This window comes from Tachyglossus aculeatus, chromosome 6, assembly GCF_015852505.1.
Source record: "Tachyglossus aculeatus isolate mTacAcu1 chromosome 6, mTacAcu1.pri, whole genome shotgun sequence".
NCBI classification, from domain to species: domain Eukaryota; kingdom Metazoa; phylum Chordata; class Mammalia; order Monotremata; family Tachyglossidae; genus Tachyglossus; species Tachyglossus aculeatus.
In genome coordinates this window covers 13,652,371-13,667,375 of record NC_052071.1, presented here as the reverse complement: position 1 = coordinate 13,667,375, position 15,005 = coordinate 13,652,371, and the positions used below count along the sequence as shown (strand labels likewise).

At 53.3% G+C, this 15,005-nt stretch overlaps 1 protein-coding gene and 1 long non-coding RNA gene across 2 annotated transcripts; both read right to left on the bottom strand.

Annotated features, from left to right (window-relative positions):
* Nucleotides 1-732: 732 nt before the first annotated feature.
* LOC119929923 (toll-like receptor 13) lies at nt 733-3,590 on the bottom strand. Its single transcript, XM_038748281.1, has one exon. The coding sequence runs from the start codon at nt 3,588-3,590 to the stop codon at nt 744-746; it is 2,847 nt and encodes a 948-aa protein (XP_038604209.1). The 3' UTR covers nt 733-743.
* Nucleotides 3,591-3,626: 36 nt separating this feature from the next.
* On the bottom strand, nt 3,627-14,514 carry LOC119929483. Its single transcript, XR_005451561.1, has 3 exons — nt 14,471-14,514; nt 7,093-7,255; nt 3,627-3,712 (listed from the first exon to the last, which is right to left on the bottom strand). It is a non-coding gene; the product is annotated as an uncharacterized LOC119929483 (long non-coding RNA).
* Between the last annotated feature and the right edge of the window lie 491 nt (nt 14,515-15,005).

Here is a 15,005-nt window from a genome sequence, read left to right as displayed (position 1 = left end):
AGGGCAAGGTGAGGAAAATGTGGAACAGTCAGGATCACTCTCATCATGTTTTTCGATGGTATTTGTTAAGCGCTTACTACGTACTAAACGCTAGGGTAGATACAAACCAATCAGGTTGGACACAGTCTACGCCCACATGGGGCTCACAGTCTTAATCCCCATTTTACCGAGGTAACTGAGGAGCCTCTTCTCAGGATCAAACCTGGCTACTCACGCATTCGGTCATATTTCCTGAGCACTTACCGTGTGCCAAGGACTGTACTAAGCACTTGGGAGAGTACAATATACCAACAATCAGACACGCTCCTGCCCACGCCGAGCTCACCGTCTAGAGGAGGCTACGGGAGGGAGAGTCAAGCAGAGGCTCACCCCTTCCATTCCTAGCTCGGGCAGTGGCTAGCGAGCGGCAGGCCATCCGCCGCCCGTCAAAACTCCCCCGTGCCAGGCTGCGGCGACACGGGAGAGAGTCGAGGGTGGAGACTCGAGTCGAATGCGCCGAAGGAAGCGATGGCCAACCGCTTCCGGATTCTGACCGGGAAAACTCTACGGATACGCTACGGAATGACTGCAGAAGGCGGTGGGGCGTTCCGGGAGAGACGACTCGACAGCGTAAGACGAGACGAGGCTCTCCCAAGATCTTAGTTACGGTGCTCTGCAGAGAGTAGGTGCTCAATAAATACGATCGAATGAACGGACGAACGAAAACCCCGGTGGTCACCCTCCCCCGGCCCGTCTCCCGATCACTAGGCCACGACCAGCGGCTCGTCCTCGTCCTCCCCCTCCTCCCCGGCCCCGACGGTCCGGTTGGCCAGCGCGTTGCGGATGCGGGCCCAGAAGAGCGGCCTCTCCCCGGGGTCCTCCGGCCAGGTGATGAACGTCTGCTTCTTCACCAGCTTGCGGAGCCTGTGGAAGCCGGACAGCCGGTAGGTGGGCACGTCCTCCAGGAAGATGAGGATGACCACGTCCCGGCGGTCGTAGACCGTCTTGACGCTGGCCAGCTGCACCTCCAGACGGCACCACTCGCTGCGCAGGTAGTGGCGGCTGACCACGCACAGCGTCTTGCGGCTGGTGTCCACGGCCGCCTGGATGTTCTCGAAGATGTCGGCGCCCGGCTCGAAGTCGCGGTGGTGCAGGCAGAGGCGGAAGGCGGGCCGGCCGTCCCGCTCCAGGGCCGGGACCAGCTCCTCGTACACCCAGCGCTCGTCGGCGGCGGCGAAGGACACGAAGGCGTCGTAGGCGAAGGGGCGGTCCTCCCGCTTCCACCCGGCCTCGGTCCAGGTCCGGACCACGTAGAGGCCGTAGCGCAGCCACCAGGTCAGCTTGGAGCTCAGCAGGGCGCCCGCCAGGGTGGCGAGCACCAGGCTGGAGGAGCACAAGAAGTAGACCTTGCCCAGCTCGTAGTTGCACACGGGGTCGTCGAAGTCCACCAGCAGGCTGCTGGCGTCCGGCTGGCTGCAGGCGTAGCTGCCCAGGTAGGGCACCTGGACGCTGGCGTTGCCCACGGCCCAGTTCTTGAACCACAGGTTGTCGCAGGTGCAGTCCAGCCTGTTCCCGAACAGGTCCAGGAAGCGCAGGGCCGGGAGGTCGTGAATCTGGTCCCGGCCGACCGCCTTCAGGCTGTTGAACCTCAGCGAGAGGATGCGGAGGCTCTTCAGGCCGGAGAAGAGGCCGGGCCCCAGCGCCTCCAGGTTGTTGTTCTCCAGGCGCAGCCGGGCCAGGCGGCCGAGGAGGCGGAAGAGGCGGGGGTTCAGGAAGAGGCCGCGCTCCCCGGCCCTGGTGCCCGAGATGTCCAGGCTGGTCAGGTTGGTCAGGGGGTCCAGCTGGTCCGAGTCCAGGAAGACGGCCGAGTTCTTCCCCAGGAGCAGCTCCCGCAGGCCGCCCAGCCCCTGGAAGAAGTCCCGCGGGATCACCTGGATCCCGTTCAGCTGGCCCTCCAGGTTGAGCCGCCTCAGGGCCGACAGCCGGGCGAAGGGGCTGTCCCTCCTGGTGGTCTCGTAGGTGATCTTGTTGAAGCTGAGGTCCAGGACCTCCAGCCCCTCCAGCCCCTCGAAGGCCCCGTGATGGAAACCGGTGAAGATGTTGTAGGCCAGGTCGAGGTGGCGCAGGCCGCTCAGGCCCCGGAAGGCGCCCCGTTGGATGGCCCCCAGGCGGTTCTGGGACAGGGTCAGCAGCCGCAGCTTCCCCAGGGCCCGGAAGGTGTTCTTCTTCAGCGTGCGGATGTTGTTCTCCCTCAGGTTCAGGAGCTCCAGGTTGGGGAACGGGGCGAAGGAGGTCGACCTGATGGCCACCACCCAGCAGCCGGCCAGGTGGAGCTCGCGCAGGGCCCCCAGGCCGGAGAAGGCCGCGCCGGCCACCTCCACCAGCGGGTTCCGGGAGAGGTCGAGGAAGCGTAGGGCGCCCAGGGGCCCGAAGGTCCGGTCCGGGAAGCCTTTCAGCTGGTTGAGGCTCAGGTCCAGGACGGTCAGGTTCCTCAGGGCCCCCCAGGACGCGTTGCTCACCTGCGACAGCTGGCTCCCCTTCAGGCTCAGCCTCTCCAGGCCGGGCAGGGCGTCCAGCTCGGCGTCGGCCAGCCCGGTCAGGGCGGAGTTCTCCCCCAGGTCCAGGGAGCGCAGCGGGCCGGAGCAGTTGGCCAGGCTTCCGACGTCCCGGGCCGTCACCCCGTTCCCCCGGAAGCCCAGCGTCTCCAGCCGGGGCAGGCGGCCGAGGAGGCCGCACACCGAGCTCAGGTTGGGCAGGGTGAACGACAGGTCCAGGGCCCGCAGGCTGGGCGGGGCCCGGCCTCCGAGCCGCTCCAGATCCACCTTGGTGATGCTCAGGTTCAGGGACGTCAGGCGGGGGAGCCCGTCCAGCCTCACGTCGCTCAGGTTCAAGTTCAGGGAGACGTCCAGGCTGGTCAGGTTGGGAGGCCGCCAGGAAGAGAAGTCCAGGGCTCTCAGAGAGTTGTTCCTCAGCCGCAGCTCTGCCAGAGCCGGCGGGGTCCCCGAGCAGCCCCTCAGGGTGGAGATGTTGTTGCGGGAGAGGTCCAGGACCTCCAGGCGCCGGAGGCCCCCCAGGGCCGCCACGATCGGGGGCAGGTCGGCGATGCAGTTGCGACTCAGGTTCAGGAGCCTCAGGTCGACCGGCGGGGCGAAGGCCCGCTCCTGGATCGTGGCGATGCGGTTGTGGTTCAGGAGCAGGGTCCGGAGGCGGGACAGGCCCAGGAAGGACGAGTCGTTGACGGTCACGAGCCTGTTCTCCACCAGGTTCAGGAGGGTGAGGTTCCCGAGCCCCCCGAAGGCCCCGGGGCTGATGTAGCTGATGTAGTTCCACTCCAGGCGCAGGTCCTCCAGGCCGGGCAGGTGGGCGAAGCCCCGGGGGGGCAGGGCCCGGAGGGAGTTGTGGGACAGGTTCAGGTGAGTGGTGTAGGCGGGGAGCTCGCCCACGGCTTCGGACAGGTTGGAGATGGACTTGTGGATGCAGATGACGTGGCGGACGTCCAGCTCGTACTGGGCGCACTTGCGGAAGCCGTAGGCCCGGGCCAGGGACAGCAGGGCCAAGCCGGCCAGCAAGAGGTCCAGCCACCTGGGGGGCGGGGGGACCTCCGGCTCCATCCCCGGAGGGGGCGGAGGACGGGGGGCGGGGGCGACCCCCTCCCTTCGCCGGCCCGTCGAGGACTCAGGCCTCGCCACGGCGCCCCGCCAGACGTCTTTCCCTGCCCAAGGAGAGGAGCGGGCTGAAATGGAAAAGGGAGAGGGGTCGGTCTTTCCGGGTTAACCCGACTCGCCCTCACTGAAGCAGCATGGCTTACTGAATAGAGCATGGGCTCCGGAGTCAGAAGGACGTTCATCAGTCAATCGTATTTATTAAGTAATAATAATAATAATGGCATTTATTAAGCGCTTACTATGCGCAAAGCACTGTTCTAAGCGCTGGGGAGGTTACAAGGCGATCAGGTTGTCCCACGGGGGGCTCACAGTCTTAATCCCCATTTACAGATGAGGTAACGGAGGCCCAGAGAAGTGAAGTGACTTGCCCAAAGTCACACAGCTGACAATTGGTGGAGCCGGGATTTGAACCCCTGACCTCTGACTCCAAAGCCCGGGCTCTTTCCACTGAGCCACGCTGCTTCTCCGTACCTACTGTGTGCAGAGCACTATACTAAGCACTCGGGAAAGCACGACAATAAACAGTGATAATTGCTGCCCACCACGAGCTTCTAATCCCCCCTCCGCCACTCGTCTGCAGGGTGATCTCAGGCAAGTCATTTCACTTCTCTGGGCCTCAGTTATCTCATCCCTAAAATGGGGATTAAAAGCATGAGCCCCATGTGGGACGTGAACTGTATCCCCACCTTGTACCTACCCCAGTGCTTAGTAGAGTGCCTGGCACATAGTAAGCGCTTAACAAATACCATCAAAAACAGTGTTTTTAAGAAGGTGAGGAGGGAGGGGGTCAGAGACCCAGGTAGAGGGGGAAGACTTTCAAAGTAGGTGGAGATAATAATAATAATAATGGCCTTTATTAAGCATTTACTATGTGCAAAGCACTGTTCTAAGCACTGGGGAGGTTACAAGGTGATCAGGTTGTCCCAAGGGGGCTCACAGTCTTCATCCCCATTTTACAGATGAGGTAACTGAGGCCCAGAGAAGTTAAGTGACTTGCCCAAAGTCACACAGCTGACAAGTGGCGGAGCCGGGATTTGAACCATTACCTCTGACTCCAAAGCCCAGGCTCTTTCCATTAAGCCATGCTGCTTCTCAGGGACAGTTGATAAAGCTGAGAGAGACTGGATATTGGGGTGGGAGGCGACGATTTGATATTCATCCCATGCCCAGCTCCCACACCCAGCCCCACGGCATGTGTGGCCTTGGGTAAGTCACTTCACTCCTCTGTGTCTCAGTTACCTCATCTGTAAAATGGGGATCAAGACTGTGAGCCCCACATGGGACAGAAACTGTGTCCAACCCGATTTGCTTGTATCCACCCCAGCACTCAGTACAGTGCGTGGCACATAGTAAGCACATAACAAATACCACAATTGTCATTACGATGGACATATTGATAATTTATTTTAATGCTTCCCTCCCCCTCTAGACAGTAAGCTCGTTGTGGGCAGGGAATGTGTCTGTTATATCGTTTTATTGCACTCTCCCAAGCGCATAGTACAGTGCTCCCCACACAGTAAGCACTCAATAAATACGATGGATTGACTGACTGACCGACTCTGTGGTAGTTTACTCTCCCAAGCGCTTAGTACGGTGCTCAATAAATACCACCGATTGAATGACTGCTTGGTAGGGTTGGTAGCCAAAGGACTCCCAATCAGAGAGGAAAGTGGAATTCTGCAGGGATCCTTAGGACGTTTCCTCCCCACGCGCCCCAGGGATTAAACCACCAAGCGAGTCAGTGCGGTACAGTTGGGTGACAGAACCCAATTCTCAATCCATCCATCCCATCCATCTTTATGGAGCGCTTTCTGTGAGCCGCACGCCATACTCGGCGCTTCTCCGGACCCCTAGGCCCCGTCCCGCTGAGGGACTGCCTGCTGGCATTTTTCTTTTAACACCGGGAGGAAGCTCAACGCCCCTGCCATTCCCATCCCATCCACCAAAACCCATGGAAAAATCCAAGAACTGACGCGGCATAAGGGGATTGGCCATCTCACTACCTCCAAGGCAGGAAATTCCAAACCTCTGATGCTCCTAATAGCTTTGGGCTCAGCCCCCTGGAGGCCTCAGCCTGGCAGACGGGAGGATGTGGCTTGGGAAGACAGTGTCCTCAGGTGAGAAAAAAGCTCAAGAAACACCAGTGATTGCCCATCCACCTCCACATCAGACAAAAACTCCTCACCAATGGCTTTAAAAGCAGTCGATCACCTTGCCCCCTCCTGCCTCGCCACTCTCCCGCTGCAACCCAGCCCGCACACCTTGCTCATTTAATGCCAATCTTCTCCCTGTACCACAATCTCATCTATCTCACCACCGACCCTTTGTCCATCTCTTACCACTGGCTTGGAAAGCCCTCCCTACTCAAGTCTGACCAGACAATGACTCTCCCCCTCGTCAAAGCCTTATTGAAGTCCCATCTCCTCCAGGAGGCCTTCCCTGACTAAGCCCTCCTTTCCTTTTCACCTACTCTCTTCTGCATCACCCCGACTTGCTCCCTTCATTCATCCCCGCTCCCAGCCCCACCACACTACCCGCCATTTATTTCTTTATATTAATGTCTGTCTCCCCCATCTTTAGACTATAAACTTGTTGTGGGCAGGGAATGTGTCTGTTTATTGTTTGTACTCTCTCAAGTGCTTAGTACAGTGCTGTGCACACAGTAAGCGCTCAATAAATACGACTGACAATGAATGAATGAATGAATGGTGAGGATCTCATAAGAAAAAGACGCAGCGGGAGGCTTCCATGACTGGGTTGAGGGAAGAAGGGTGGAGTAGGGAAGAGGAAAGTGGGAAAGAGAACTAACTGCCTCTCTGGACTGGGGGGCCCGGGCCTCGGTTTATCCCAAGAGCTAGGGCAATTTATTTCCCTTGGATGGATTCTAAACCTGGAAATCTCGCCGGCTAGGGCTCTGGTCCAGAGTACGTGGCCGTAATTTCTTTCTTTATATTAATGTCTGTCTCCCCTTGTAGAATCTGAGCTCACTGTGGGCTGGGAATGCATCTTCCAACGCTGTTGTACTTTACTCTCCCAATCACGTAAGTACAGTGCTCTGCAAACAGTAAGAGCCCAATAAATACAACTGATTGATTGAATGTCGGACACAGTTCATGTCCCACACAGGGCTCACGGTCTTAATCCCCATTTTAATAATTATGGTATTTGTTAAGCACTTAGTATGTGCAAAGCACTGTTCTAAGCTCTGGGGTTGATACACGGTATTCAGGTTGAACCACGTGGGGCTCAGTCTTAATCCCCATTTTACAGATGGGGTAACTGAGGCCCAGAGAAATGACTTGCCCAAGGTCACACCGCAGACAAGTGGCAGAATTAGAACCCAGATCCTTCCCTAAAGTTTACCCCTTTGGGAGCCAGGAGAAATGAGGGAGTTTTAAGAACCCAGATTTCTCTTCAAGGGTCAGGCCAACCACAACTTTGGACTTACCTGGGCATTTGTTCCCTTCCGGAGACCCACCGGGGATGGAGAAGATACTGCCCTTGGAGAACCGGGACAACTTCTCTCTTTAGCGTCATTCCAGCTCAGTCTGATGCTCGATAAAGGTCATCGGGAAAAATAACCGGGAGACTTCGCTTTCAAGGAACTTAGTCTACTAAGAAAAGCAAAACAGACACGGCAGGAAAAGGGGGGGGGCGGTCAGGACTTGTGTAGGAGGCTGGACACAAGAGGGGTGAATCAAAAAAGGCTTCTTGAAAAAAATGTCCTCCTGTCCTGACCCAAAAGAGGGAATGGGGAATGGGATAGGAGAAGGAACGTAGTTGAGAAACAGCGTTGTCTAGGGAAAACAGGCTGGGCCTGGGAATCAGAGGACCCAGGCAAGTCACTTCACTTCTCTGTGTTCATTTTCCTCACCTGAAAAACTCAATCCCTGTCACCCAGCACTTAGAACAGTGCTTGGCACATAGTAAGCACTTAATAAATGACATAATAATAATAATTTTTATTATTATTCCTTCCCATAAGACCGTGAGCCCCTTGTGGGATGCGAACTATATCCAACCTGATTATCTTGAATCTACCCCCGTGCTTAGTACAGGGCTTGGCACAGATTAAGTACTCAAATTCTGCTCCTATTAAGGTTATTATTATTATTCTTAATTTGCAACAAATGTTACCCAAGTTTCACTTGTAGCCAGGATTTCAAAATGCAGCAAAACCCCCACCCAAAGTTCCTTTTTTGAGTCATATCTGGTAGAGGAAGGAACTGGGCGCCGGAAGTCAGAAAGGGGGGTTTGTTGGAAAAGGAAACTTAAGTTCCTCAAATCTTGACAAATCTGTCCCAATTAGTCCCACCTATGAAATCAGAGTTCAGCCCGCTCACGAAAAGTAGACCAAGTGGTCTAACTCAGTTTTCTCGTCTGTAAAATGGGGATTTGATACCTGTTCTCCCTCCCCGTTAGACTAGGAACCCCGCCTAGGACAGAGACTGTGTCCGGTCTGATGAACCTATATCATCATCATCATCATCAATCGTATTTATTGAGCGCTTACTGTGTGCAGAGCACTGTACTAAGCACTTGGGAAGTACAAGTTGGCAACATATAGAGACAGTCCCTACCCAACAGTGGGCTCACAGTCTAAAAGGGGGAGACAAAACCAAACATACTAACAAAATAAAATAAATAGAATAGATATGTACAAGTAAAATAAATAAATAAATAATTTATTATTTATATATCAATCAATCAATCATATTTATTGAGCGCTTACTGTGTGCAGAGCACTGTACTAAGCACTTGGGAAGTACAAGTTGGCAACATATAGAGGCAGTCCCTACCCATCAGTGGGCTCACAGTCTAAAAGGGGGAGACAGAGAACAAAACCAAACATACTAACAAAATAAAATAAATAGAATAGAGTTTCCTCCCCCTCTATATATTCCACTCTCCGCACCTTCAAAGCTTTATGAAGGTCATAGCTCCTCTAAAAGATCCTCCTTGATTAAGTCCTCTTTTTCCTGGCTCCCTCTCTCCTCTACAAGCGGCACAGGCCCAGTGGATAGAGCACAGCCCTGGGAGTCAGAAGGTCATGGGTTCTAATCCCGGCTCTGCCACTTGCCTGCTGTGTGACCTCGGGCAAATCATTTCACTTTTCTGGGCCTCAGTTACCTCATCTGTAAAATGGGGTTTGAGACTGTGAGCCCCACGTGGGACAGGGATTGTGTCCAACCTGATGATCTTGTATCTACCCCCGTGCTTAGTACAGTGCCTCACACATAGTAAGCACTTAACAAATAACGTAATTATTATTATTCGGGTACTTGGTATTCACCCCAACCTCAGTTTCACAGCAGTTATGTACATATAGGTAATTTATTTACAGTCTGTCTCTCCCTCTACTCTATAAACTCACTGTGGATAGGGACCATATTTACCAACTCTATTTTATTGGATTCTCCCAATCAATCAATCATATTTATTGAGCGCTTACTGTGTGCAGAGCATCATACTAAGCGCTTGGGAAGTACAAGTCGGCAACACAAGCACTTAATACACAGCACTTATCCCATAATAAGAGCTCAATATACCACTAATGTATTATTTAGGATTTCATAGTGAATATTACTAGCCTTATGTTCCTACATTATGGCAACCTGAATGGGACGGGGCAGGGAAGCTCGCTGTGGGTAGGGAAACTGACTCTCCCAAGCGCTCAGTACTCACCTCCCTGGCCTTTCTGAGAGAGAACTAGCGGGTCAGGGCCTTCCACTCTTCCTCTTTTTCACCACTTGTTCATAGACTTCCCCCTTCCTGTCCGTCTCTCCTGCTAGACTTTATTATTAATGACAATAATAACTGTGGTATTTGTTAAGCACTGACTATGTGCCAGTCATTGTTCTGAGCGCTGGGGGGAATCCAGCAAATCGGGTTGGACACAGTCCCTGTCCCACGTGGGGCTCACAAGTCTCAATCCCCATTTTACAGATGAGGTAACTGAAGCCCAGAGAAGTGAAGTGACTTGCCCGAGGTCACACAGCAGACAAGCTGTGGAGCCGGGATCAGAACCCATGGCCTTCTAACTCCTAGGCCCGTGCTCTAACCACTAGGCCATGATCTCCTTGAGTGCAGGGATCATTTTGCTACTAACTCTATATTGTATGCTCCCAAGTGACTGGTATTGTGCTCTGCTCACAGAAAGAGCTCCATTCGTGTTGTCAGTTGGCTGATTATTCTCTGGTTCTCTGCCCTCCCCAAACTGGCTGTTCTGGGCCTGATTGCCCTGTCCTTTTATAATTTTTTTTTAATGGTATTTGTTAAGTGCCTACTATGTGCCAGCACTTTGTGGGCAGGGAATGTGTCTACTTAATATTGCACTTTACTCTCCCAAGTGCTTAATACAGTGCTCTGCATGCAGTAAGTGCTCAATATGATCGGATGAATATTTATTATTTATTTATTTATCTATTTATCTTACTTGTACATATCTATTCTACTTATTTTATTTTGTTAGTATGTTTGGTTTTGTTCTCTGTCTCCCCCTTCTAGACTGTGAGCCCGCTGTTGGGTAGGGACTGTCTCTATGTGTTGCCGACTTGTACTTCCCAAGTGCTTAGTACAGTGCTCTGCACACGGTAAGCGCTCAATAAATAGATTGATTGATTGATTGAATGAATGCCAGGCACTGTACTAAGTGCTGGGATAGATACAAGATAACAAGTTGGAGACAGTCTCTGTCCCACATGGCAGCTCCAATTCCCATTTTACAGAGGAGATAACTGAAGGACAGTAGAAGTGAAGTGACTTGCCCAGAGCCACACAGCAGACAAGTGGCAGAGCTGGGATTAGAACCCAGGTCCTTTCCCCGAGACCAGGCTGCTCCACACTGGACCCTTGCCTGGGAGCTTTCTATGGGGCTGACTGAGAGGGGAAGCTGTTAGTCATTTATTGAGTGCTTACTGTGTACCTCGTTCTCACCCTGGCCCACATCCTTCCCCTGGCCTGGAATACCCTCCCTCCCCACATCCGCCAAGCTAGCTCTCTTCCTCCCTTCAAATCCCTACTGAGAGCTCACCTCCTCCAGGAGGCCTTCCCAGACTGAGCCCCCTTTTTCCTTTCCTCCTCCCCATCCCCGCCACCCTACCTCCTTCCCCTCCTCACAGCACTTGTATATATATTTGTACAGATTTATTACTCTATTTTACTTGTACATATTTACTATTCTATTTATTTTGTTCATGATGTGCATATAGCTTTAATTCTATTTGTTCTGACGATTTTGACACCTGTCTACATGTTTTGCTTTGCTGTCTGTCTCCCCCTTCTAGACTGTGAGCCCGTTGTTGGGTAGGGACCGTCTCCATATGTTGCCGACTTGTACTTCCCAAGCGCTTAGTACAGTGCTCTGCACACAGTAAGCACTCAATAAATATGATTGAATGAATGAATGAATGAATGCAGAATAAGTGCTTGGGACAGTACAATATAACAGACACAACCCCTGCCCACAATGAGCTTAAAGTCTAGAGGGGGAGACGGACATGAATATAAAAAAAATAAAATTACAGCTATGTCCATAAGCACTGTGGGGCAGGGAGGTGGGGATGAATAAAGGGAGTGTGGCTCAGTGGAAAGAGCATGGGCTTTGGAGTCAGAGGTCATGGGTTCAAATCCTGCTCCGCTAATTGTCAGCTGTGTGACTTTGGGCAAGTCACTTCACTTCTCTGGGCCTCAGTTCCCTCATCTGTAAAATGGGGATGAAGGCTGTGAGCCCCCCGTGGGACAACCTGATCACCTTGAAACCTCCCCAGTGCTTAGAACATTGCTTTGCACATAGTAAGTGCTTAATAAATGCCATAAAAAAAGGGAGCAAGTCAGGGTGTCACAGAAGGGAGTAGGAGAAGGGAAAAGGAGGGCTTAGTCAGGGAAGGCCTCATGGAGGAGATTTGCCAGGCCCAGGCGGTCAGTCCTGGTTTCTTGGGGTCCTGGGAAATTGCTCAAAAATGCAGCTCTTAAGACCAGTGCCCATGGACCCCTTTGCCCAGGCCAGTCAGTGAGGAACTGCTGCCCCGGGAGAAGGGAAGGGAGTGGCGAGTGCCCAGTGTCCTGGGCCTGGGGGAGGGTGGGTGGTTATGGGCAGCAGGAAATAACTGGATTGTGAAAGACGGACTTGCAAGAAGAAGCCAGGGTGGTTCTGAGTTCCTGCCAGGAAGGTGTGTGGGTGTTGGGGGGGGGGTGGGGGGGGGCTTTGTGTATGGTCAACCGACTGCTGACCAAGGCTCCTGAGGAAGACTCAGGAGGAGAGAGAGGTGGGAGATTGACAGAGGTGGAGAGGGGAGGGAAAGAGAGCCAGAGGGGAAAAGGGAGAGAGAGGGGGAGAGAGGAGGGAGGGAGAGAGAGGGGTGTGTGTGTGTGTGTGTTTGTGTGTGTAGGGGGAGGCAATGAAATCCCTATGCTTAAATATCCAGAGTCGGAAATTCCTTAGCCTTTGGTAAATTGGAGGGAGGAGGGAAAAGAAGGTAGAGAGAAGAGGGAGGGAGAAGGGGGAGAGGGAGGGGGGAAAAGGGAGAGGGGGAAGAAAGAGAGAGAGAAGGGAGAGGAGGGAGAGAGAGTAGGGGGAGAGGGTAAGAAGGGAGGAGGTTGTGTATGTATGTGCTTAGAACAGTGCTTTGCACATAGTATGCGCTTAATAAATGCCATTATCATTATTATTATTATTATTATGTATTGGGAGCAATGAAGCCCCCATGCTTAAATATCCTGGGTCCGAAACTCCACAGCCTTTGGCAAACTGGATTAGGGTTTAATCCCATTGAGAGAGGAGGGAGGGAGAGTAGGGGGAGAGGGTAAGAAGGGAGGAGGGTGTGTGTGTGTGTATGTATGTGCTTAGAACAGTGCTTTGCACATAGTAAGTGCTTAATAAATGCCATTATTATTATTATTATGTATGTATTGGGAGCAATGAAGCCCCCCATGCTTAAATATCCTGGGTTGGAAACTCCACAGCCTTTGGCAAACTGGATTAGGCTTTAATCCCATTGAGTCAGAATGTTTTTCCTTGTGCCTGACCTCACTTTTTCCTCCTGTTGAGTGCTCCGTGGGCACTGAGGGGCCCTGGTCCAAGTCCTCCTCCATCCGCTCCGAGTCAGGAATGGCATCACCCCTCAGGCCTACCTTCTCCCCTTCATTACAGGAGCCATTTTCCGCCCCCTCGTCCATTCCCCTGACTCTCTTGGGGTCTCCGAGGCTCGGGAACTGGGAATCAGGGTGTGCCCAGGACGGGCTGGTTTCTGGCCCTGGCACACTCCGGAATCCTCCGGGTTTCGGGAGTTTCTGCCTTGCAGTTTCATTGCCCTCCCTGAGGTTCTGCCAGAGACTCTGAGCCCACTGTTGGGTAGGGACTGTCTCTATATGTTGCCAATTTGTACTTCCCAAGCGCTTAGTCCAGTGCTCTGCACACAGTAAGCGCTCAATAAATACGATTGATGATGATGATATATTGCGAAGACCCTGGCTGGGGCTCTGCCCTTTGCCCAGACACCCCTGGTTGCCAGGCGGTGCCATCTCTGGAGCTGGGATGCCTGGGTTCTCTGTCAAATCGGCTCTCCCCTCCTTGCCCCAGGACCCTATTCCTCTCATAATAATAATAATGATGGCATTTGTTAAGCGCTTACTATGTGCAAAGCACTGTTCTAAGCGCTTTCTAGACTGCGAGCCCACTGTTGGGTAGGGACTGTCTCTATATGTTGCCAACTTGTACTTCCCAAGCGCTTAGTACAGTGCTCTGCACACAGTAAGCGCTCAATAAATACGATTGATTGATGGATTGGAGGGGGCGGATACAAGGTAATCCAGTGGTCCCACGTGGGGCTCACAGTCTTAATCCCCATTTTACAGGTGAGGTCACTGAGGCTCAGATAAGTTAAGTGACTCGCCCGAGGTCACACAACAGACATGTGGCGGAGCCGGAATTAGAACCCATGACCTCTGACTCCCAAGTCCGTGCTCTTTCCACTGAGGCACGCTGATCTCCTCTCTCTCCCCCTTCCCCATCCAATATCTATCCATTCAGTCCTTCAGTCGTATTTATTGAGCCTTTATTGCGTGCAGAGCACTGTACTAAGCGCTTGGGAAAGTACAATACATCAATAAACAGTCACATTCCCTGCCCACAACGAGCTGACAGCCTAGAGGTGGGGAGACAGTCTCTCAATGTACATCTAATAATAATAATAATAATAATAATGACAGCATTTGTTAAACACACTATAATAATAATAATGGTATTTACTATAGTAATAATAATAATAATGGTATTTAAGAGCTTACTATGCAGCCAGCACTGTTCTAAACACTGGGATAGATACAAGCTTAGCAGGTTGTCCCACAGTCTTAATCCCCATTTTGCAGCTGAGGCCCAGAGAAGCGAAGTGACCTTCCCAAAGTCACCCAGCTGACAAGTGTTGGAGTGGGATTAGAACCCACAACCTCTGATTCCCAAGCCCGGGCTCTTGCCACTGAGCCACACTGCTTACCACGTGCCAAGCACCATCTCCCTGCCCTCCTGCAAGGTGGAGAACGCGTGTTCCCCCTCCCCAGTGCTTAGCACAGTGCTTGGCACCTAGTAGGCGCTCAACGAACACCACCGTCCTTGTTATTCGATCAAGACCGTGAGCCCCATGCGGGACAGGGACTATGCCCAACCCGATTTGCTTGGATTCCCCCTCGGCGTTCAGTACAGTGCCTGGCACCTAGGAAGCTCTTAGCAAAGCCCCCCGAAACCCAGGCCGTGCAGCCACCGGGGGAGGAGGAGGAGGAGGGGTCGGTGCCAGGTGAGGAACTCCCCCCGGCCCGGCCAAATCACGCACCGCCATTCCGGGAGCGAGAGTGTCCGGGGGTCCGCGATGAAAGGCTCGTCCATCACCGTCCTGGGCACCGAGGAGCACTAGGCACCTCTATCCCGCCTCGGGACGCAGGCTCCTCCTCCTCCTCTTCCAATTCTCCTCCTCCTCTTCCAATTCTCCTCCTCCTCTTCCCCAATTCTCCTCCTCCTCCAACCCTCCTGCTCCTCCCCCAATCCAATCCCCCTCCCCCAATCCAATCCCCCTCCCCCAATCCAATCCTCCTCTTCCCCAATTCTCCTCCTCCTCCAACCCTCCTGCTCCTCCCCCAATCCAATCCCCCTCCCCCAATCCAATCCTCCTCTTCCCCATTTCTCCTCCTCCTCCAATCTTCCTCCTCCTCATGCAGTCCTCCTCCTCCTCCTCCAGTTCTCCTCCTCGTCCAATCCTGCTCCTCCTCCTCCAACTCTCCTCCTCTTCCCTCAATTTTCCTTCTTCTCTTCATCCAATCCTTCTCCCACTCCCCATCCAACCTTCCTCCTCCCCATCCAACCCTTCTCCT